Here is a 24,311-nt window from a genome sequence, read left to right on the forward strand (position 1 = left end):
GAAAGTCTTTATTACTTGGGATCTCAGTGTGGCACTGAGCTTTTGTCAGGATGAGCTTTTAAGCACAAAACAAAACAAAAAACATGATCTGGATTGACATACTTCAATTGACAAGAACAGGTAGCCAGAAGCAGAACGACAGACACTAAAAAGCAAGGTTAGTACATTTTGAGACTTTCCCACAACTATATGGACTTTGATGGATGAGGTCTTTGTTTTCATTTTGGCAGGTGGTGTTGTCTACATGCTGAGTTTTACAGCTTGAATGTTGCTTTCATCATGGAGTCAGTTGTCTGAGGGTCTACCAAGATCTGGGACCCTTTTATGATAACAATGAAAAGGGAGGCTATGAATTTTTTGTTTTGTTTTGTTTTGTTTTTCGAGACAGGGTTTCCCTGTGTAACAGCCACCACCTTGTGCCAAAGTTGCATGCAGTGGTGTTTCTGTGATTGTGAGTGTGCACTAGATATCTTCACGTGTCTAAAACACTGCTCCACAGAAGCAGCCAGGCTCCCAGGTGAAATGGTTGCAGCAAGGATAGTGGGAGCCTGCACAAGTGAGAGAAAGCTAGGAAAAGCTCCCAGAATCTGGGGTGAGCATGCAAAGGGCACATCCAAAGGAGGGGGTCTGAAGATGTTTCACTTAACAAATTTGAGAAGTAACAAAACATAAAACCAAGTATTATTCTTAATAGCATAGCGATTTTAAGAGTGTGTTTTTAAATTTTTTTTTTTTTTTTTTTAGCCCAGGAGCCAGGAGTAGTGCTGCACATTGCAATTCTAGCACTTGGAAGATGGAGGCAGGAGGAGCAACGAGACCTTGCCCTGCTGGGGATTAAATTTATGGCTTCTCACTTAAGTGGACAGGGCCTCTACCCCTGAGCTACACCTCTTTATAAACTTTCACCTCTTGGTCAAGCATGGCAAGAAAATAACTGATTCAAGTTCAGCATGGGCAGAAGAGAGGAGGGGAGGGGTCGGGAGAGGTGGAAAGAGAAGAGGGGGAGGAAAGGGCAGGAGAGGAGGGAAAGAGAGAGGGAGGAATTTTTCTTTTTTCAGTGCTGCGGACTAAATACAGGATCGCAGGCATGCTAGATTACACATTCTGCCAACTGAGCCACAACCCCAGCCTGTAAGAAAAGTAGGGTAGGGGGTAGGGCAGATTATTTGAAACTGAGTAAATGTTGACATCGATTGTAGTTTTACTAGTCGCATCGCATCAACACTGCAGTCATGGAGAATGTTTTTGACGACAGAAGCCATACTTAAAAAAAAAATCTTACTATTACTGTGCATATGTGCATGTGTCAGAGACCAACTTTCCATCCTCTCTTTATGAGACCGGGGTATTGAACACAGGCTGTCAGACTTTCTTAACAGCGCCTTTACTCGTAGAATCACTTCCTATGCTCGGACGCCACACTATTTTAAAAACCGTCTCAGCTCATTTCTGGAAAGAACACACATTGAAGCCCCACCCACGGCACACAGTTTTTCGCATGCGCAGTCCTAGTCTGGCAAGAGACTTCACCCGCCCGAAGGGTCAGATTGGACCCGCGAGGCGGAAACACGACCGTGGAGTTCCGGCGGGCCCAGCCCCGGCAAGAGCGGCAGCATGGAGGAGGTGCCCCACGGTGAGCTGGCGCAGGGCGCGTGGGTGGCGCCGCTGGGCCCGAGCCGCTCTGACTGTGCCCTTGTCTCCGTGCAGGCTGCCCCGGGGCCGACAGCGCCCAGGCGGGCCGAGGAGCCTCGTGCCAGGGATGCCCCAACCAGAGGCTGTGCGCGTCGGGAGCCGGCGCCGCACCTGACCCGGGTGAGGAAGCGACCGGCAGATCAGGAAGTGGAAGGGGCGGGACTTGAGGGATGAATGACAGCGGCTAGTGGGTGCCCGTATTCTATGTGGTTGAGGGGATTGGTGTGGGAGGCAGAGCTTGGGGAGCGAGGGGCGTTTTTAAAAGTCAAATAGAGGAGGGACGTGGTGGAAATGCATGCTGAGTCTGATATGTGATAGTCAGGGAATCAAAACGGGTACTAAAGTCAGCTTGCTGGCTCAGGCTTGTTCCCCCGGGACGGGGCGGGGTGGGGGGCGGCGTGGAGAAGTGGGGGAGTGGTCAGAAGCAGGAGGATGGTCGCAAGTTAGAAGCCCGCCTGGGCTACAGGATGAATGAATGAGCGAACATTATTAGGTCGAGTGTGTTAGCACATGCTTGTAATCTCAGCACATAAGACGTTTTCACTTTTAGAAGAGAATCAGGAGTTCAGTCATTCTTAGATGAGTTAGAGGTCAGCCTGGGCTTCGATGAGACCCTGTTTCAAAACAAAACAAACAAAAGTCAGTAAGTAAATAGGACTTCAAAGATGGATAGAATAGAACAAAGTGATGTGGGGGCAGGGCCAGAGCTTGAGTGACAACCACTGACCGCAATATGCATAAGGCCAAGCACAGAGCAGGGTGGATAAGTACTTAGGTCTTCCTAGGCATAAGTCTTGGTATGCGTCTGTTGTCACAGATCACTGAGGCTCTGGCTGTGGCAGGGAGAAGAATCCTTCCTTTTATGGAGCTAGTCCATCACTCAGCAGAAATAAATGTTTATTATCTCTTTGGAGAGACAGCTGTGGGAATGAGACCAAAGTGGGGGAGAGAAGCAGGAGCAAACACCTTTTAAGCCCGTCAGGGATATGTGCTGTGAAGGTCCAGCTCCAGGTTGAGGAGGACTGAAGGCCTACCTAGAAAGGTCTTAGGAAACAGGAACCTGGGAGAAGCTCTTGAGGGGATTCAGAGAGGGTGGGTTTGATTATTGGGTTGCCTGCAAACTGTGACCCTGAGTGAGACTTCTGAATGCTTTCATCATTAATAGTTATCCCACAGTGTAGTTCTTAGGGTTTGAAATAAGATGAGGCATTGGAAGCGTGAGTTATTGGGACAGGGACTTACTGTGAGCCTGTCTGTTGGAGTTTCTCATCCCCAGCACTAGTGACATTTGAAGTTTATCTTTCCTCGTTACCGAGGACGTCCCGTGCGTAGGACACTTAGCATCATCCTAGATGCCAGGAGTAGTCCCTCTTCGTGACATCAAAGACTGTGCAGATGTTGGCACTGTCCCCTGGGTTGTGAAGCTTTCCTGTTTGAAGGTTCTGTTCAGGAGCTGGGGCTTCAAACACCCTACCCTCCTGGGAGCCTGTTCTAAAGAATGAGGCAATGCATGAATCAAACAAGACAAGTTCAGGCTGCTGGTAACCATGTTTTCTTCTAGCATTTATTATATTTTGCTGAAGTGCTGTCTCATAAAGAGCATGGCTCTTCCTAGCCCTTTGGAAGAGAGACAGTCAGAACCAAGGCAGAGATGTGATCACTTCAACTGCTTCTTTGCAGCCGTGGAAGAAATCAAAGAGAAAATGAAGACAGTGAAACACAGAATCTTGGTGCTGTCTGGCAAAGGCGGTGTTGGGAAAAGCACGTTCAGTGCCCACCTCGCCCATGGCCTGGCAGAGGATGGAGACACACAGGTGGGACCTTGAGCTGAGCTGGGAGGTGCCCTTTGATGGTGTCAAAGTGTGATTCTTAGACCCCAGGGACCAGCCTCTCTGACTGTCTTGACCCTGGGGAGATGCAGAGCTGCCTGGCTCCTGGCTGAGGTGTTTCACTGGGTTCTCTTTCTAATAGAGGGCATATCGCAGTGTGCCTCTTCACATTCTGGTCGTTATATAACACTGGGACCTTCTACACCTGCCCCTTACAAAGCTTTCTGTTGTCTTGAAATCCAGATCCTGTGAGCTAAGTAGGATACTTACATATTTAAATGGTCACTTCTCAAGTCACACAAGCACCCATATATCACTCCTGCTTTTGTTCATAAAACAGAAGACATTCTCTGTTTGCCTCTCACAGAAATGATCCTTGTGCTAGTGTACATCTCCAGTGTATGACAAGCAAGAAATTGGGATCACCAGACCATGTGGTACATGCTCATAATCCCAGCATTTTAGAGCAGGAGGATTTTGAAATCAAGGCCAGCCATGGCTACAGAGTGAGACCCTGTCTCAAAACAGATAAGCTGGCTCAAATTCCCAGTATTGTGCTCTGGGTGCTGGCTCTCATAGGGTGGGGGTGGTAGCCAAGAGCAGTGCAGGTTCATCTCCCTGCTCTACCACCTCACTGCTGATGCCCAAGCTGTTACCAGGCTCTCTCTGCCTCCATTTTCTCATCTATAAAATGGGACTCAGAGGCCTGGGCGAGAGGGTAGTTAAAGTGCAAGCACCGTGCCTGCCATAACAGTCAGTGTCCTGAAAATGTTCCGACAGCAACCTTCCTCACCTTCCTTATCAGCACTTTACTAACTGGAGTCCAGAGGATATTGCTTTCAGAAGTGGGTTGCAGCCTACCCAGCCCATAGCACAGAGCGGGTTCAGCGTACTTACCTGTTGATGGTTCTGTTCCCGGACAGTCTCTTGCTACCAGAGGGTCAGGCTTGCATTGCCTAGTCCAGTGAAATCTTTTTATCACACGGTCTGCATTTTCTACAAGGGGCTGGGGCTGGAGCATGTGGTGCACTGTGCTGCAACATTTGTTCAGCCTGTGCAAGGACCCTGGTTCATCCCTAGAGCAGCCCCTGCCTTCCACCCCGACGCTGGCCAGAATGAGCTTTGCATCTCAAGCTGTTAGGAACCTTCTTAGACAGCTGTGTAACAACAACAGTCTTTGTCCCGGCATGGGGCGCTACGGTCACATGTCTGTCTGCCATACAGGAGTGCCTTGCTGCATCCTTGTCAAGACCTTTCAGTATCCAGTCCAGTATGGGGACAGGACTGGGCAAGGTGCATTCCTTTATGCAGTTATGGTTGTATAAAAAAAAGACGAAGAGCTGGGTGTGCTTGCTCACACCTGTAGTCTTGGCACTTGAGAGGATTGCCAAGAGTTCTAGGCCAACCTGAGCTACAGAGGGAGACTGTCTCAAAAATGAAAGCAGCTTGTGGGAAAGCCTGCATTCTCTGGCAGTGTCATGGTAGCGACCACAGGGCTAACTGCAGTGCACAGTGGAGATCTAGCAAACACTGAGTTTGGCTTGTCGAGGGTCAATAACACAATTTCTCCAGCCCTCAGGCTGTGCCAAGTTGCTGTTTGTCATCTTGTTTGGAAAAGGCTGTGGGTAAAGACAGCAGAAGTGGAGTTGAGCCCTGACATATACATGTACTTCTACAGGCAACCACAAACGTGCGCACGCACACACATACACGCACATGCACACACGCACAGACACATATATACACTGCCCCAGGCCGAGGAAGGAAAGCATATGTAAGTGAAGGAGGAGCCTTGTGGTCCAAGCCAGTAGACTAGGAGGCTCACTGAAGTCCAGAGGATGGACTTGACAAGAAAGCTTGTCACAGCCTTCCTGTCACAGCCTTCCTGGAAAAGGGATGGCTGTCAATCTGGGCATTGCATCCTGGTGTCAGTTGTCTCAGGCTCTTCTCTGGCTTGTGGGAAGAAGCTTTCCTCAAAAGGAACGGGTGAAACAGGTGCCTGGAGACCTGCTGGGGTTGCAGAGGACTCTGCTTTCCCACATACAGGCCAGCTCCCACCCCCGGGGTGGCAGGTGCCCCTTTGCTGCACTTCTGGGCCAGGCCAGCAGAGGACGCAGGAGACAAACAGGATCTTAGTGATGAAGTCCTCTGAGTCCCTCTCTGTCACCAACACCATAGTCAGCCAGCATGTAGAGGAAGTAGGACTGAAGAAGGAAGAGAGCATGGGGCAAGTTCCAGAGTTCCCCAGAGGTTGCACTCTGAGTTCCTGACCACCAGTTCTCAAGATGAATGGTTGCCCTTCACAAGGCCAGCGAATGCTGCGGCAGGCCTCAGTTGTCAGGAAGATTGGGGATTGACTTGACAGAAGTCTTGTGAGACTACCTAAGTCCCCAACAAGAACTTCCCAGATCCCTTTCGTGTTTTTAAAGATTATTTTCATTATGTGTATGTGTCTCTGTGTGAGTACCATGTGTGTGCAGGAGCCTGGAGAGGCCAGAAGGTGTTGGATCTCCTGGAGCTGGAGTTACAGGGAGTTGTGGTTTGCCTAGCGTGGGTATTGGCGGCTTGGTACTTGGGTACTCTGGAAGGGCAGCAAGTGCTCTTAACCTTCCGAGCCCCCTCTCCAGTCCCTCTCTCCCTCTTTCTCCTCCTCATGCTTCTAGGATTTTTTATTTTTTTTAAGAATATGTGGGCTGGAAAGATGGTTCAGTGGTTAAGAACACTGACTACCTTTTAAGAGGACCTGGTTTCAATTCTCAGCATCCATATGGCAACTCACAACTGTCTGTGACTCTAGTACCAGGGGATCTGACACCCTCTTATGGCCTGCATGGACACCAGACATCATGAAGTACACAGGCGTGCACACAGCCAAGACACCCTTACACATAAAATAAAACTTAGAAGATGTTTTTGGGGGTATGTGCACAAGTGCAGTGCCTGTGGGGGCCAGAAGGGGACACTAGATCCCCTGAAATTGAAGTTACAGAGAGTCTTGAGCCATCCAGCATGGGTACTGTGAATCCATTTCAGGCTCTCTTTAAGGAAGCATGTTCTCTTAATATCTGAGCTATCGCTCCAGGATCTCCTTTCTTACTTAAATGCTTTTTTGAAGGCTTGTTGTCAGCTTGGTCCCAGAACATCGGGCTTGCCTGGAGGTCAGCCATGCTCTGGCCTGTGTAGGCCTGCCAGTGTGTTGGGAAGAGCACTGGTATTGAAGGCTTGGACTTTTGTCCCATCTCTGTTCCTTACTCATTGAGGAAGTCTCTGGGTCTCTCTGAACCTCAGCTTCATCTTCTGTGACGCGAGACCACACTATGCTTGTAGGCTGAGGGAACTAAATCTTGGAGTGGCCTGATGGCTTGCTGCAAGATCACCCTGTTCCATACTGGGGACTGCAGGATGACCTTGGAGTTCCCATGAGAAAGTGGATGCTCGGCTGTTTGTTCACTGCGTATCTCCAGGCCTGGCAGTCAGTGATATCCCCCCCTGTCTTCTCCTTCCCAGGTCGCTCTTCTGGACATCGACATCTGCGGGCCATCGATTCCCAAGATCATGGGCTTAGAAGGAGAGCAGGTGATGGCCTTTGGAGACTTGGCTGCTGCTCTTTGGGCAGGCACACACCGCATAGCACCTGTATCTCCTCTCTCAACAGCTGTGGATCTGAGGGCTCAGGCTTAGATAGAGAGTGGATCCACATTGACAAGCATTGGTTTTTGAGCCTTGTATGGGTGGGAGAGGGAAACAGCAAGCAGAATACAGAAGTGAGAGGCGGAAATTCAACTCTGAGCAGTAACTCAGGGCCAAGGTTTGCTCGGGTCTGCACTGGAAGCAAGGGAATCTTTCAGTGCTGTGGTCTCCTCTAGGGAACTGAGGCCCTGACTATGGCCCTGGTGCGTGACATAGCAGCAGGGTATAGGGCTGTCTGCCCTCATTCAGGAAGGACCCTGGTGGTATGCAGAAGCAGGGATGGGCCTCAGATGCCACAGGCAATGCTGTTCCCTTAACTCCAGGTCCTCTTCTAGGTATACAGTGTCCATCAAGGCAGGTAATTCATGGGAGTGGGCAGGGGACAGGAGACCAAGGCTGGAGAGGGGTTGGCTTCAGCAGAGTGGGGAGACAGGCTTCCCACTATGGAGAGCTAGAGGAGATGAGAGCAGAGGCCTTCAGCCTCAGCAAAAAGGAAGTTCACCTGGGCTAGCCTTGGTCACACTGTCAGGGCCGTGGGTGTGCATCTGAGGGGGTGCGAATGTGCAGTGACGTCGTGTTGAAGAAAAAAGGCAGGATTGTACCCCAGTCAGCCTTTGCACAACACACACCAGCATGGGTTTGGCCGACTTGCAGTACAGGGGCATCTTCTGAAGTAGAACTGCAGCCAGGCATGGTGGTGCAAGCTGATAGTCCAGCTATTTGGGAGGCTGAGTCAGGAGGATCACTTGGTTTGGGGTGAGAGGGTCAGAATTCTGTCTGGAAAACTACAAGAGGAGAAGGCACAGCCTGATGTGTATATGGATGATACCTAAGTTCAGGTTTCATAATAAAAATGACAGAGCCTGGCTCTGGGGGTCTCCTACAGACTCTGGTCCCTTGCCCCTGTGGATAGCCTGGAGTCAGGGCCACTGACCAGGGCAATTTGGGTTTTGTTTATGTGTTTGTTAGACAAGCTCTCACTGGGGAGCCCTGGCTAGCCCAGATCTCAGAGAGATCCACTTGTCACAGCCTCTTGAGTGTTGGGATTAAAGGTGTGCTCTCCCACACCCAACCCAAGGGCAGCTTCTAAACTGTTATTTTATGTGTGGGGGTGTTTTATCTGCATGTGTATCTGTACATCACATGCACAGTGTCCAAAGAGTCCCAAAGAGGGTGTCAGATCCCCTGGACATGGAATTACAGACAGATGTGAGCAGCCACCATGCAGGTGCTGGGAAGAGAACCCCAGTCCTTTGCAAGTGCAGCCAGTGCTTTAACCACTGATTCATCTCTGCCACCCCTCAGGTAGCTTTGAACCAACTGTGGCACTAAGGGTCACCAGGTAGTAGTCTCCCTTCTGCTTCTGTGCATAGCAACATGGCTGCCTTACAAGTGCCTGCATTTTCTCAGCAGCACTTGGCCTGCTTCTCATTCTTCGTAAACACCTCAGAGTTGTGCCTGAACTTGAATAATTGTGATTCCTTGACAAGGACAAGGGTAGAGTGTTTGTATCAAATAAGGTCTTCATTTCTCAACTCTCCATTAAGAACTGAGTGGCTAAGCAGGTAAGAGTGCTTGCTGCCAAGCCTGATGACCTGAGTTCTGGGATCCACATGGTTGTCTTTTGACCTCTTCGTGGTGTCATGAGACATATACAGGCATATATGTACACACTAAATAAAAGGAATCTTAAAACGTTTTAATTGAGGGTGCAGTACGGGATGGTGAATGGTGCGGTGTGAAGCCATCCTCTTTGGACACTTTGGCAATGGTGACGTGACCAGAGGACACAGAGACAAGAATGACTGTTGTGTCCCTGCAGGTTCACCAGAGTGGCTCCGGCTGGTCTCCAGTGGTGAGTTAGCCGTACTGGGGAGGCAGTGTGGGGGGGGTAGGTGTGTCTGAGGGGCTGATGGAGGTGGAGGCTGGCAAAAATATTGCTCAAGTTGAACACTTACTGTTTTGCGGGCATTCAGGTTAGACTGCGGACCGGCAGGCCTTGTCTGTAATGAGGGTTATGGACCTGTGCTCTGGTTCCATAACTGTGAGGTGGCACTGTGCAACTAAATGACCACAGTGTGTCCCAGTCAAGCCTCACCTACAACACTGGATTATGGGGTCTCTGCTGATGGAGTTAGGACAGCTGAGGAGACAGTTTCTTTTTGCTTCATATGCTTGTTGCTGAGGCCGAGGCCACATGTGCCTCTTGTAGATCCCACCATGGCCATGTATTTCTCAAAAATGTTTCTAGGGGCTGCAAAAGGCAAGCGCAGGTATGAGGCACATGATACCTTTATCCGGAATTATTATTAGTCTTTTTAAAACCAAATTCCTTGGGAAGTGCCCACTTGCACATGTATAGGTGTGCTTTGCCCTTGTTCTCCCCCTTCTCCCCATTCCTGCTGCAGTACGTGGAGGACAACCTAGGGGTGATGTCTGTGGGTTTCCTGCTCAGCAGCCCTGATGATGCCGTCATCTGGAGGGGACCAAAGAAAAACGGTTTGTCACTCCTTTCCTGGCTCATATTCCTGGTTCTGCCTGCATCTAGACAGCAGGCTGCAGTGTTCTGATGGGCTTTGTGGTGTGTTAATGCTGTTATTTTGGTATTGGGAATGAAGCCCAGAACCCCATGCCTCCTAGTGTTCTGACCTGGAGCCACATCCTGGCCTATAGTGTGTTCTGTTTAAGCATCCAGCCTCCGTGGTAAAGAAAACTGAGAAATACCAGTTTTCAGTGTAGATGTTTTATTACCTACTGTGAGTCTTTCTGCTCTTGAGACTTGCAGGATCCTGAAGTTATTTGTAGTGTGGTATCATGTGGCTGGTTTGTGTCAAGGAGGGAAGTGTGGAGTGAAAACCCCTTGCTGGGTCAGTGTCGGGGAAATACAAGGTTATGTAGAAGCATGGCTGGGGCAAGCGCCTTCTCGCTATTGACACTTCAGTCACATGAGTCTGTTCAGGAAACATGTCTGTGCCATACATAATGGTAGTAGCATCCCTGACCTCATCATGGCCAACCACCATGTCTGCTGATCTTGCCTCCTGCCCCCTGGGGACAGTAGTGTCACTCTGTCAAGGCTGTGAATGTAGGCCAGATGCTCACACCAGACTGAAAGATGTTTCTGGAGATGTGTGCCGGAAGGACAGCACACACTCAGCCTTGCCCCTTCCAGGTATGATCAAGCAGTTCCTCCGTGACGTAGACTGGGGGGATGTGGACTACCTCATCATAGACACCCCACCTGGCACATCCGATGAACATCTCTCAGTTGTCCAGTATCTGGCTGCGGCACACATTGATGGGGCGGTGATCCTCACCACCCCTCAGGTGAGTGAGCACCACCCCGTGGTCATGCTCCCCAGCAGTCTGGTGGTATACCCCTGGTATCATGGTCATCCTCGGGACCACACTTGTGGCTTTCAGTGCCCTTTGGCTGTGGGATAACTGCTCTGTGAACTTTGCCAGGAGGTGGCCCTCCAGGATGTCCGGAAGGAGATCAGCTTCTGCCACAAGGTGAAGCTGCCCATCATAGGTGTGGTGGAGAACATGAGCGGGTTCATCTGCCCCAAGTGCAAGGTGAGAGTCCCTAGGGTGGGCCCATAGCACACCCTTGTCCTAGTGGGGAAATGGCAGGGGCGGTTCTCTCCAGGACTGTTTCTGCTTTACCTGCTGTGTTGAGAAGGGCGGGGTCACTGTCAAGTCCTCTACTACTGCCTGAGTGAAGATGCCTTGGAGTGTCATATCCAAATAAGCCACTGTTTAAAACATCTGGAAACGAGTGTGTTCTAAGGTACAGATTCACTAAACAAAACAAAACAAAAAAACCTGCCTCCGTGTTCTTCCTCACAGAAAGAGTCTCAGATCTTCCCTCCCACAACTGGGGGTGCAGAAGCCATGTGCCAGGACCTGAAGATCCCTCTTCTGGGCAAAGTGCCACTGGATCCACACATAGGTGAGTCTGAACTCACACATAGGTGAGTCTGAGGAGCCTATACTTCTTGCATAGCCATCTTAACTGCTCTTGGGCTTGGTGTGCAGGACCAGCCATGGTGGGACAGAGCTGGATCCTGTGAAATCTTCAGAGCTGCAGCCACAGGAGAACAGCAGTGAGGCCAGGGCCAGGCACCCTAGATCTGCATCCATGAAAGCCCAGCCACATGCTCCTAGGACTGCAGGGCCCCTTGGTCACTAGCACTGAAAACATTGACCTGCTCTTGGGATCATGTGGGTCTCCTGGGATCCTGGCATTTCAGCTCTGAGGAAGGGATGCATGTCTCTCTATCCCAGGCTTACTTGCGTATCTGCTTTCGGTGAGGGGATAAGAAGGGGCTCAGCTTCCCTACAGATTTCAGTTTCCCTAAGATAAGTGAGTTTGCTTGGATGGTGGGTGCCTGTGACACCAGGCAGTTGGGCAGTGCTGGGTACCTGAGTCCAAGAGGAAGAGCCTGAGGCACACTGGACTCAGCTGCAGATGGCTGTGCACTCAGGTGTGGGAGCTGACTTTTTCCTGTCAGAGAAGTTTGAGCAGGGCCTGGTGTATGGCAGAGCAGTCTGAGGACCTAGGTGTGAGAGAGGTTCACAGGCAAAGAGTGTGTCTTCTTCCCTGGGTTACATGTGGTCCGTGGGATGGCGTATGTCTGTGCCTTTATGGCTGGGTAAGACTAGCCACTGACCCACACAGTGGGTGACCGTAAAGATGAAGAGTTATGGGAGCAAGCAGAGGACAGGCTGTATTAACTAAGGGGCCTGCTTTCCTGAGCGGGAGAGGCTATGCTGTTCCCGCATTCACATGCGTGTTTCCTAAGAGACACCCAGGCACTCACCCCTTCTGCATTTCCTTTCCTAGTTCTTGATGTTTTGCCACACACACTTCCTGACTGTGGAGAGCCCTAGTTGATTCCCTCCCCTGGATTCTCATTTTCCTCGGCGCCAGTTAATGACTTTCTAATGCAGACTCCTGGGCCCACCGGAGCAGTGGAGAAGTTCTTTGAGCCTGGGACGTGCCTTTGCCATAGGCCACCCAACTGACTTTGCCACAGCAAAGTAGAATCAAGGGTTTCTGGAGAGGGGACACAGCTGAGGCCCCTGGTGTGCTCCTGTGGCTGTGCTCTCCTTGAGTGGGGAGCCCCAGGCAGCCACGCTGGAGCACGCACAAGAGTGATGTGTTCACAGGCGCTCAGGTCTCTCTCTATTTAAGGTAAGAGCTGTGACAAAGGCCAGTCATTTTTTGCTGAAGCCCCAGATTCACCAGCCACAGCAGCCTACAGAAGTATAATTCAGAGTAAGTGTTTGAGACCTCTACTGCAGGAGTCACCTAGAGCAGTGATGTGGGCAGAAGCAGGAGGGTTACTGTGCCAGCCTTAGCTGGCAACAGCAGGGGTGCTGGAGACCGACCAATCAGCATGGCTTCTCAGCCCAGGAGACCATGGAACTTTTCCTTTGTGTTAGTGTTGTGAGCTCATTCTTGGTGTGAGAAGTGGGGGGTGGTGGTGAAGGTAATAGCATGGGAAATGCCATTAAGGCAAGTGAAACTGATGGAAATGCTAAGGCAAAGCAAGCCATGGGCAGAGGTGATGGGCGAGAACTCACCCTCCACCTGTTTTTTAGGGATCCAAGAATTTTGTAGTTCTCGTCAGTCACACAATGAGAACCTCATCAGTTCCTGAATGGGATGGAGCCAAGAGCCAGCTGCTAACTACAGAACTGGCAAGCTGAATGTCCAGCCGCACTTGGTGAGCGCAGACAGACTGTATCTGGTCAGTGGGGACTGGTGGGGCCATGGCCACCAGATGCTGACAGGATTTGAAGTCACCTCCTTAGGACACTTTAATCACCTGTTTGCCTATTTCCTCAAAGATCAAAGACACTCTGCATCCAGGGGCCAGTCATTGAAATAAAGCCATCTCCCTGAACCTGTCCCTCAGCCCTGCTTTCTGGAATCCCAGGGACTAGGAACCCTCTGGGTCACAGGAATCCAAGGAATTGTGTCTGCCTCATGTATTAAGCTTGGGGGTGGGGTGGGGGACTCTGTCTCAGAGGCCACAGTTGTTCCCAGGAGGAGGGAGAATGATGCAGCCTCTGCCACACTGTTCTCCAGCTCTAGTATCGTGCTGGGATTGTTGGAAATTCTTTGGCTAGAAAAGCCTGTAAATCACCCATGGGATGATGGGTACCCCAAGACATCCCATAATCCCCAGAATCCCAGCAAACCATTTCCTGGCACTTTGAGAGATTATTGTAATTGTCCTGACCTCAGGCTCTAGGACTGAGATGTACACCTGGGAGCTGCTGAGGGAAGCCATTCCACACCACTGTGGCATGACAGCACAAGGGGGCAGCCCCTCTCCCGTCTTCCCCTTCCCCTTTACAAGTATTCTCTTGGGGTATGTTGGGGTCCCTGTGAGGCAGAAGCCATCTTTGTGAAGGTTGATGGGTTCTCTGCAGGCCCTAAACATTGGGGTTCCAGCTTGGACTTGCTCCAGGTCAACTTGGAGGACTGGGGAGAGTCCACCTAGGCCAGTGGCACAGCTGGTCAGGAGCTGCATGTCCCACAAGTGCCCAGGCCTCTGAGCTGCAGCCATTGCTCACCTAACGCTGCTGGATGTCCAGCCCTTCAAGCCTGGGTTTCTGAAAGTCACCTGGGGAAGCCTGCAAGGCAAGAAGAACCATGACTGTCCCAACAAAGAGCAGGCTCTGGAGAGACCTATAGCCACAAGAAGCATCGATTGGACCACCACACAGCAAACATGTCAGACCAAATGCTCACCTACCCCTCCAAGAAATATTTCCTGGCTTCAAAACCCAAACAAGGCTTTGTCATTCTTAATTCTGTGTGTGCATGTGTGGTATGAGTTTGTGCGTAAGTGTGTGTGTGTATGTAATTGTTTTTGTTTTTCTTTTTTATAAAACATGGCTTAAAAAATGACACCCAGGGGCTGGAGAGATGCCTTCATGCATGTGTATATGTGCACGCCCGTGCACTCCATGATGAATCTGTTGGGTCAAAGGACAATTTTTGGGGAGTTTGCTCTTCCACCTTATGTTTAAGGCAGGATCTCTCTTCTGTCTCTGCACTGTGTACTCCAAGCTAGTTGGTCCATGAGGCAACTACCTCTCATCTTACCCCAAGTGCTGCTTATAGATATTTGCCACCACATCTGGCTTTTGTGGATTCTTGATTGAATTTAGATTTATCAGGCTCCATATCCAGTGCTTTTATCCACTGAGCCATCTTCTGGGCCAATTCTGCAGGTTTTGTTTTAATTACTTAATTTTATGTGTGTATTTTGCCAGAATGTATGTGTGTGTAATGAGTGTGCCTGGTATCTGGAAGTCAGAAGACGATGTCAGATCCCCTGGAACTGGAGTTACAGAGAGATGACTGAGCTGCCATGTGGGTGCTGAGAACCCGATCTGGGTCTTCTGCAAGAGCAGCAAATGCTCTTAACTGCTGTCATCTCTCTAGCCCCCAATTCTGTAGTTTTACATATCACATTAAACAGCAGTCACAAGGTATCAAACACTGTCCTTACAGACAGGATGGTGGGTGCCTGTAGCTAGGACCAAATGGGGAGCTAGTGTCTCAAGGACAGTGCTGTCCCTGGAACTAACTGGTCTTTTGTGCCTTTTAAATTTTTGTTTCTTGAGATAGGGTCTCACTTAGTTCCCTGCCTGGACTGCAACTCATGTAGCCCAGGCTGGCCTCACACAGAGATCCACCTGCCTCTGCCTCCGAGTACCAGTATTAAAGGTGTACACCACCACACCCAGCTAGAACTGTATATTGGAAATAGTCAACATAGTAGGTTTTACATATGTACACAGTCAAACAAACAAAAATGGTGAGCTGGCTGGTAGGCTTAGAAAATGCAGTTGCCAACAGGTGCCCTTCACTCTGAGCACCTGGGAGAAGGGGTCCAGGGAGCAGTTCCGTCACTCACCGTCTGAAACACCGTCTGTGACAGAAAGCTGGCTGCAACTGTGCTGATGTCACCATCGCCTCCCATCTTACAAAGGACGTAGCCATAGAGGTTTGCAGCTTGGAGGGAAATGCCAGCAATCACAAGAGCCTGCATTGAACAAAGCAAAGGGAAGCCTCCTGAAGTGTGGACTGAGTGGGAAGGGTGGCCATGGCTTCTCTGTCCCAAGCAAACACTCCTAAGCAACTGAGAGCCTGGGACCACTGTTTTTCCCCAGCTCAGACAAGCTGAGAGAAGCTGCCCAAAGCCGTGGTGGTGGTGGAGGCAGAAGCCGGACTAGAGTCTGTTTGCCATGATGGTATTGTTGCTCCGGTGTCCTCGTTGAATGGACAACCTTCCCAAAATAATGAATACTGTCAGCTGTCCTAGCCAAGAAAGGTTGTTTGTTAGTAACAGATATCACACTTTTTATAAAAACTCCTTCCTGGGGGCTGAAGATGTAGCTCGGTGGTGGAGCACTTCCCTAGCTTGAACAAGGCCCTTGGCTTCCCTCCCAGCACCTCAGAAACAAAATAATTTCATATTGGCATTATTCATCTTTATCCATTAATCAATGAAATAATGTGGCATACCTATACCATGGAATATTAATTAGTCATGCAACGAAAGTGTACTGATACACACTATAGTTTGGATGGACTTGAACATGTGGTAAGTGAAAGAAACCACTTAGAAAAGAACAAATAATGCGTGACTCCATTTATAGAACATCCTGGAACAGCAAGTTTATCTAGGAAGGTGAGTGCCAGGAGCCAGGGAAATGGCACAGAGGGCAATAGCTACAGAGTATAGATTTTCTTTGCATGGGGGTGATGAAAATACTAAAATGGGCAGCAGAGTGGGCTCAGCCACTAAGAGAACTTGCTGTTCTCGCGGAGGACCTGTGTTTGGTGCCCAACTCCAGGGGAGCTCACACCCTCTGGTCTCTGGGCACCTGCACTTGCTGGTGTGCACTTACCACACACACACATACACACACAGGCACAATATAGTAAAGTCTTTTTAAAATTATAATAGTTTTTTGAGATTGTGATGGTTACATAACTATAAAAATCACAGAGGCCACAATATGGTCCCCTAATGATGAATGTATCGCTATGTAGTCATCTCCATCAATCTGTTAGAGTGACCTCTGAGTCAGACCACTTCTAGCCCTGGTGTGTCACAACAGGAGGAGGGTCAGGGTGCGTCTTACCAGCCACTTCAGCTTCAAGGAGAACAAGGTGCTGAAGAAGAACACAATCCAGATCACTGGGCAGATGATGAGACCCAGCCAGAAGATGCGCGCCTCGGCCTCAGTGGCAGCCATGTGGCTTGGGGAGACCTGTTGGGGACAGCAGTAGTTTGTGTGTGTTTCTGTGGTTTGTGGTTTCTCTGTATAACGTTCCTGGCTGTCCTGGAACTCGGGCAACCTGTGTAAATGTGACACGGTGTTCCCATTAGTTTGTCTTGTCTCAGAGCATACCTTTTTGGCTTCAAATATCCAGTGGCTTTTTCCATCCTCATCTATCTGGTTCCACCATCGAAGACCCACCATGAGTCTTCCAGTTACATTCTGAGGAAAGTGAGCAAAAGGGCCGTGAGCACACAAGGAACAGAATGGCTAATTGTTTCTGTAATGGTCTTCCTATGTAGGTAGCCGTGAACCCTCAAGCTTCCCGCCTCAGTCTCTTGAGTGGTGAGTATTAGGTGTGTGTGCCAATGCACACATCTAATGTTCAGTGTGAACCCCCACAGAGAGCATGGAGAGAAGGGCGCTGAGCTTGTGAGGCGGCAGTGGGTGAAGGTGCTTTCTGCCAAGCCTGATGACCTGAGTCAGTCCCCACAACTCTTGTGGTAGAAGGAGGGAACTGACCTCTGTAAGTTGTCCTCAGATCACATATACATTATGGCACATGTGTGCATGCACACACAAAAGAAAAAAGGTGGAGAAAGGATGTTGAATTGTAATTATTTCTTGAGGGAGCTTTCCAGGCTTCTCATCTTTAAGCTTTTTTTTGTTGTTGTTGTTTTATTGTATTGTTTTTGTTTTGAGACAGGGTCTCTCTTGTTGGCCCAGAACTTGCTATGTACCAGGCTGGCCTCAAACTCCGAGATCCACTTGCCTCTTCCCGCCTATACCCATCCCTTCACCCTCTGAGTGCTGGTATTAAAGATGTGTGACACTATGCCAGGCCCTACCTACTTTGAAAAGTGAGATTCTAGCCAGGTATGGTGATGTACCCTTGAATTCTCAGGAGGCAGAGACAGACAGATCTTTGTGAGTTGGAGTTCAACCAGAGATACATTGTCTCAAAATCAAAGACTCTGGCCCAAAATAAAGCACATTTTCACATGTTTATACATGTGTGTATATATCATGAAAATTGCACAAAGTCCAAAGCCATATGGGGTCATCACTCCCATGGTGCATTTGTGCACCTATGACAACTGATCCTGGAAGCCACTTAATGAAGCATTTTTTGCACTCTAATTGTAAGTGACATGGGCCCAGAAATCCTTTAAAAGGTAAAGATTTGTTTTATGTGGAAGAAGCACAGCTGTGGAGATCAAAGGACAACTTGTGATCAGTTCTCATACCACATGGACTCCAGGGCTCACACTCAGGTCCAAGCCTAACAACAGGCACAATTTCCCTGCTGCCCCATCCGCTGTCCCCTCGGTGTTCTTTAACAGGTGGCAACAATTTCAGCTAAAGCACCCCTGGGTCCTCCATGCAAAGAGGACGTCACCGTGCAGGTACAAGGCCCAGGTATACTTACAGAGGAAGCCTTACCTTCACAGACCAGAAGTCAAAGGACAGAAGGAGAAGCACGGTGACAAAGCAGCCCACGAAACTCCTGCTGAACCAGTCACAGCACAGGTAGGTGATGATGGCACTCACTCGGAAGAACAGGTGGAAGAAGGTGGCCAGCGGGTGCCTAAGGAGAACCGCAGAGACGCCTCAACTCAGACCCAAGAGCAAGGCCATTAAACACACCTTGGCATCAGCTGTGGGGCATTCTGCCCTGGGTGGTTCAGCTCAAAGCTCAGGCAGCCTACTGTGTGCACAAATTAGCATTCCCTGAAGGGACAGTCTCCTGCACCTCAGGCGGGCCTCAAACTCAGTGTGTAGCCAGTGATGGCCCGAACTTCTTCCACCCCATGTGCTCCATTACCGGTGTGCACTCCCACACCCGGTCTATGTGGTGCTGGGGTTCAAACTCAGCCTTGTGAGTGTTACGCAAGCACCCTGACCTATAACCCCAGCCCCTGAAACATGTTATGACACTATCATTGTGTCCCTCAGAGAACCCAGGACTTTCCCCTAATCTGACTCCAAATATCATTTGCCCTCTTTAAAACAAGGTTATATTTGAAATGAAGTGAGACTATGATTTCTTGTCTTTCCCACCCCGTGGCGACAACAATCAGTTCCCTAAGGGTAAAGTTTGGGCCGTTCCATAAGCACAGATGCAGCTCAGGGGGCAGGGCTCTCAACTTACTAGGCAAGAGGGCACGCTCCTGGAGAGTGCAAATGATGCCACTAGTGGGGAAGCAGCTCATACCGGCTGCTTGGCAACCAGTGGCAACTGGACACTGCACATTCCTCAGAAGACAGTCCCTGAGCACTGTGCCTTCAGATGCAAGCCTGCCAGAGAAGGGCCTGAGCCGTGGGAGGTTCTCAGCCTGCAGCAGCTCCCATCCAGAGCAGATAACCGCAGAGGACATGTGGATAGCAGTGGGTGGCACTGAGAGGACACAGCTTCTTGCTGTGGTGTTTCCAAACAGCATACAGGCAGAATGCGCGCCAACACAGTGTAGCCAGAGCTGCAGCTCTGCACATGCAGAACAAATTTTAGTAGTCCCTGAGAATAATTCCTGGAAGTTATGTTTGTTGTGTTAGATGTTATGATTGAATAGAGTACGATTACTAGCAGAGATGACTCAGTGGTTGAGAGCACAGGCTGCTCTTCCAAAGGACTCGCATTTGATTCTCAGTGCAGCTCACAAGCCTCTGTCACTCCTGTTCCATGGGGATTCGATGCCCTCCTTTGGCCACTTCAGGTATTGCATGCATGTGGTACACAGCCATACATGCAGGCAAAACAACTGTACAAGTAAAATAGATGAAATCTCAAAAAAAAAAAAAAAATCACTGGGAACACACGCGTGGAGCTCAGAGGACAATGCTGTGGCATCGGCCACTCCTTCCACCTTGGGTTCTGGGGTTAGCACGCGGCGTTAGGCTTGGCCTTGACTCCTCTCGCCCACCGTGCTTCTTCAATTCCTACTGAAAGGTGTTTTGATTATTGTTATTTTCCAAGCAGAGCCTGATACAGATCAAACTATGGCTCAAGTCCTGGCTTATGCAGGCTGCTCTCCCCACTCCTCCTGGGCCCCATTTGGTCTGCATCTGGACTTGGGCCAGCATGTCAATGCCAGGTGAATACTAAGGTGGCCTGAGAGTAGCTTCTAAACTTGAACGCTGTGGCTCAGGCCTTGCGCATTATAGGTTGCTCAGGGCAGCGGCTTCCTGCTCCGAGAGGCAAACGGCAGGATGATTCTGAGCTGCCTGGGGTCAGCCTTCTGGGTCCTAATTCTCTTTGCCCTTCTGATGATGTACATTTTCTCACACAGCAGCACTTGCTATGCAAGGGTTAGAGTCTGCTTTTGATTTCCAGAACCCAAGTAAAGTGGGGCGTATAGCAGGATGGTCTGAGTCCAGTTTCTTCCCCCACCCCAACTGAGAAAGGGTTTCTCTGTGTAGCCCTGGCTGTCCTGGACTCCTTTTGTAGACCAGACTGGCCTCAAACTCACAGAGATCACCTGCCTCTGCCTCCCTAGTGCTGGGATTATAGGTGTGCATTACGATGCCCACCTGGACCAGTCATTCCTACAGGAAATCCCCGGAAGCTCGTGGGCCTGCTTAGCTGACCTGTGTAGAGGAAAAACAACATAGTGATTCTCAAAGCAAGGCGGAAGTGAGGGTCAACACCCAAGGGTGTTCTGTGACCCACATGCGGCCTGATGCAGGGACACTCTTATCCACACATGAGGAAACACTCGTTCTTCCTCTGTGTGAAACAGATACAGTGTCCCTTCCTAGGATCTTGGAGAAATGGCTTGGTGTCAGTGTATACAGTATTCTGAAACACAAAATGCTCTGTAATTGGAAACAGCTATTCTTTCAGCCCAGTGTCACTCCAACTGGTCCCACCACCAAGGAACCACAATGAAATTCCCCTCTGACCACAGCTTTCTCTTTGTCATGCTGTGGGGGGCATTTCAAGGGATCTTCCAGGACCCTTATTCCCCCCACCCCACATCTCCAAGGGGTCCCTCCTCATGCTCCATAGATGGTATTTTCTACTCAGGATCTAACCTTCCCCCACAAGGAGCCATCAAGAAGCCTACTACCTCAAGGCAAGAAAAGGAAAAATGACCTCAGTGAGGAAAGGGACAGACCCCTGACAGGGTTTGCTTGTTTCCTTCATTCATAAACCCATTTCACAGTTATAAGCCTTGGAGTGGACACCCACTGCCTCCTCCCTGGCGGGGACACACAGTAGGGTCTCAGGCTGCAGTGTGTGTCAGCCTCACTGCCGCTCTTAACCTGTGCCTGGCAGAGGGATGCACAGGCCGAGGTACCCCCAGACCATAGGATGCCAGTCACACCAAGGAAATAGACTGTGCAGCCACCAGGAGACAGGAGGTGTGCGAAGGACCCTGCTAAGTAGAGTCAGCTGTGTGCAGAGGCTGCAGAAGCTGACCACAAAATAGCAATGCTCTGGAAGAGACAAAACTACAGAGAGGCAAATGGTCACCCTACCAGGGGTTCTGGGAGGTGAGGAGGGGACACAGGTGGTACACGAGGGACTTTGGGTCAGCAAAGCTATCTTTTTGCGATATTGTAATGGTGGATACAGGTCGCCACACACTTACCAAGTCTCACAGTATGTCTGACTGGAAGAGAGAAGGAAGCCTGTGGAGGGGCTGGACTTGAGTTAGTAAGGTTGGTTCAGCGGCTGTAACAGTGTACAGCCGTGGGGTGCAGATCCCAGGCCAAAGGTGGGAACCGCAGCTTCGGCTTCTCTTCTCTTTACTGAGACAGTGTTGTGAATCCCAGCGTGGCTTCCACTCACTATGCAGCCAGAGACAGCCCTGAGCTTCTCACCCTCCTCCCACCTCCTGTGTTTTGGGATTGCAGGTACCCACCCTCATTCCAGGGCTTTGCACATGCCGGACAAGCACTGGGCAAACTGAACCCCACACTCAGCCCACGTAGTTTCCCTGTAAGCCTAAAGTCAGCCTGAAGAACAGGGGCAGAAGTTCTAGTAAGGGGGTATGTCAGTGCATACAGAGAGAGAGCAGGCAGTAAACGGCCAAGTAGAAGAGCCAAGAAGGCGGTCTCTACAGAAGGCAGCTGGACCATTTTCAACTTGGCACACGCAGCCCCTTCTCACCAGCTTCCCAGCAGCTCTCAGCGCGAGGTAAGTGCCACCACTTAGTGCAGCAGGGATCCAACATATCTCTGAAAGCTGTTCTTGAGCTGGCAGAGTTAAATGGCTCAGGAGAAGGTGGTTGCTGCCAAGCCTGACAATCCCAGGTCAGTCCCCAGGCCTCCCATAGTAGGAGAACCAACTCTTGCAAGTTGTCTTCTGACCTCCACACAGGAGTGCACTCTCCTGTGCACACATAAAGGAAGGAGGGAAGAGAGGGAGGGAGGGAGAGAGAGAGGGAGGGAAGGGAGGGCTGGCTATTGTTTCAAAATTACACTCAGGATTTATGCTTAGTTTTCTTCGTGTGTTTGCACGTGTGTGTGCAGATGCACTACCCATGTGAGCTTCCGTAAAGGCCGGAGGTCAATGTCAAGTCTTTTCTCCAGTCACTCTCTACCTCGTTTTTACTATTTTTAAACATATTGGTTTATTTGCGACAAGGTCTTACCATCTAACCCTGGCTGGCCTGGAGCTGGCAGAGCCTCTGCCTCCCTGGTGCTGGACTAAAGGCGTTCCCCACCGTGCCTCTCTCCCTTTGCAGGCAGGGCCTCTCACTGTACACAGAACTGGCAGTTTTGGCTAAGCTGGCTGACCAGTGAAGCCTTTGGGTCCACCTGTCTCTGTGCCCCAGCACTGAGTATAAGCCTGTGCCACCATGCGTGTCTTTTCCATGGGTGCTGGGGATCAGAACTCAGTTACTCACATGGCCATCATTTTCCCCACTAGGTCATCACCTCTACCTCAGCTGGTTTCTGAAACAAGGTCTTACTCTGTAGCCCAGGCTGGCTTAGAACCTGTAATCCACATGACTGAATCTTCAAGTTCTGTGCATGAGGGAGTACGTGTGTGGGCACAAGCTTGTGTGTGTGCCTATGCATGTCTGTGTGTGTGCACAGGGTGTGTAGATCAGCTTCTGACATTGTTCCTGGTCTCTGAGAATGCCTCTTACTGGCCAGGCTAGGTTGGCCACATGTGACCCCCAGGCTGCCTCCACAGCCCTGGGAGTGGAAGAGGTCACCAGCAACCCTCTCCCCTCTCCCCAGAACTGCACAGTTTGTAAGACTGTCTCTGGCATGGATCCCACACCATGCCAATGTTAGTGTCCGCCAGCCCAGGGGCAGGTATGAGTGAAGAAGGGCATTGGTGCCTGGCATCATCCTGCCTTGTCCCTCTCCAGACCCATGTTGCCCTCTTCCACCTTCTCCAGCCACCATGGATCTCAGGATTAGAACTGATCTTTGTGACATGTGACTCGAAACCCCACCCAGCTAAGGTGAGTCTTTGAAAAAGACTGTGTCCACTCGGGGGCACTCACCTGCACCTGTGAGGCCACGTGCTGGAGCAGAAGTGAGAACCTAACCTGGCAAGGGGATCGCCAGACACGACTGTAAGGATGTTTGGGTCCTACCGCACAGGAGCCAGACAGTGACCTCAGACAGAGTTGCCTAACCATGCCGACCTCCTGCCTGCACTGTCTCCACTCTTTCCCTAGGTAAGCCCAATGGTCAGTGCCATGAAGACAGACTCGGGGATCCTGGGCTCACCTATCTGATCCACTTCCCAATGTGGCCACCCCGAACCCATCTCTGTTCTTTCTTGTTTCTTTTCTTTGTGTGGGGACAGGTGGCTCCACTGCTGGCTGAGACTGCTGGGTAAGCCGTCATTGTCTTCCTTTCCCAGTCACCTTCCTGCTAACAGTATGAGAGGATGGCAGGAATCTGTCCCAAGTGAGCCCGGGAGCAAGGGCTAGGGGACAAGACAGACCAGCCACACTGACAAGTACCTCAGTGAGGAGGGCACCGGCCTCACTGTTCTCTGTCCTTCTGTGTAAATTTGAATGAAACAGTAGAACATGAAAGACCACAGGAAACTGGTCTGAATTTTGAATGGGACACAAGTTCCTTCCAGGCCAGACTAACTCAGAGAGTCGTATTCTGGTGCCCTGGTGGCCCATCTATGGTAACCAGAAAAAAAAAAAAAAAAATCACACCTAAAAATCCCCAACTGGGTAGTTGGTCATTGCAGCTGGATGCCGGAGGAAAATTCCAGAACACAAGTCCTTTTTTCTGGGTTTACCAGTTCCTCTTTAAAAGAGGGGAGTTAGGTGGGGTGGGGACATCACTGTGAGGCACAAATGTCAGCCTCCCAAAAAAAGCGGCACAGAAACAGCCAGAGTCCAGGAGCTCAGTCCTTCTCTGAAGGAGACACAGACGATGTGTGCATGTATGCGTGTGTGTGAGTGTGAGTGTGCGTGTGTATTCAGAGACAGAGGGCAACCTCAGCTGCCATTCTTCAGAAGCTGTGCACCTTATTTTTGTGAGACAAGGCGTTTCTCTAGGGCCTGGGGCTCACCATGGGAGCTGGCTTGCTGGGCACCTCAAGGACCCATCTCTCCCCATCGGCGGGTTTATGCCATACGCACCATATAGGAGTGCACCGCCATGCCCAGACTTTTCCGTGGGCTCTGGGGACTGACCTTAGTTGCTACGCTTTCCAGGCAAGCAGTCTGCAGATGGAGGGCTCTCTGGTGCTGAGCTCGGTCATTCTCCACCCACTGCTCTCCCTGGCCTCCCGGGAGCCTGCTGCAGCATGGATGGCCCTCAGCCTGTAACCAACAGCCTTCTTCTACTTCATTTCCA

At 50.4% G+C, this 24,311-nt stretch overlaps 2 protein-coding genes across 7 annotated transcripts in view; one reads left to right on the forward strand and one right to left on the reverse strand.

Annotated features, from left to right (window-relative positions):
- The first annotated feature begins 1,498 nt into the window (after positions 1-1,498).
- Nubp1 (NUBP iron-sulfur cluster assembly factor 1, cytosolic) lies at positions 1,499-14,020 on the forward strand. Of its 3 annotated transcripts, none has more exons than XR_009584534.1 (12): positions 1,499-1,633; positions 1,708-1,812; positions 3,373-3,506; positions 7,029-7,097; positions 9,034-9,066; positions 9,620-9,710; positions 10,384-10,538; positions 10,677-10,787; positions 11,061-11,163; positions 12,392-12,492; positions 12,819-12,943; positions 13,656-14,020. XR_009584534.1 is itself a non-coding variant. In XM_021648398.2 (11 exons), exons 1-11 carry the CDS (start codon positions 1,615-1,617, stop codon positions 12,875-12,877), a joined length of 963 nt encoding a protein of 320 aa, XP_021504073.1. In that variant the 5' UTR covers positions 1,499-1,614; the 3' UTR covers positions 12,878-13,123. The 3 variants fall into 3 exon arrangements, 1 of the variants encoding a protein (XP_021504073.1); XR_009584533.1 differs by having other exon boundaries at positions 12,409-12,492; XM_021648398.2 differs by lacking the exon at positions 13,656-14,020 and having other exon boundaries at positions 12,409-12,492; positions 12,819-13,123.
- Tvp23a (trans-golgi network vesicle protein 23 homolog A) overlaps positions 1,806-24,311 on the reverse strand; it is a 38,634-nt gene continuing 16,128 nt past the window's right edge. The window contains exons 3-9 of one of the 4 annotated variants that reach the window (XM_060364165.1): positions 20,052-20,108; positions 17,967-18,111; positions 16,656-16,745; positions 16,386-16,514; positions 15,152-15,280; positions 13,800-13,859; positions 1,806-2,306 (exon numbers count right to left, since the gene is read on the reverse strand). In XM_060364165.1, coding sequence (XP_060220148.1) covers positions 13,800-13,859; positions 15,152-15,280; positions 16,386-16,514; positions 16,656-16,745; positions 17,967-18,111; positions 20,052-20,108 — 610 coding nt within the window. In that variant the 3' untranslated portion in view covers positions 1,806-2,306. Of the gene's footprint in view, positions 2,307-3,164; positions 3,184-8,889; positions 9,466-13,022; positions 13,860-15,151; positions 15,281-16,385; positions 16,515-16,655; positions 16,746-17,966; positions 18,112-20,051; positions 20,109-24,311 lie in introns of those variants that run through there. The other 3 variants (XM_060364166.1, XM_060364164.1, XM_021648400.2) reach the window with 3 other exon arrangements.

Source organism: Meriones unguiculatus, chromosome 11 (genome assembly GCF_030254825.1).
Source record: "Meriones unguiculatus strain TT.TT164.6M chromosome 11, Bangor_MerUng_6.1, whole genome shotgun sequence".
NCBI lineage: Eukaryota > Metazoa > Chordata > Mammalia > Rodentia > Muridae > Meriones > Meriones unguiculatus.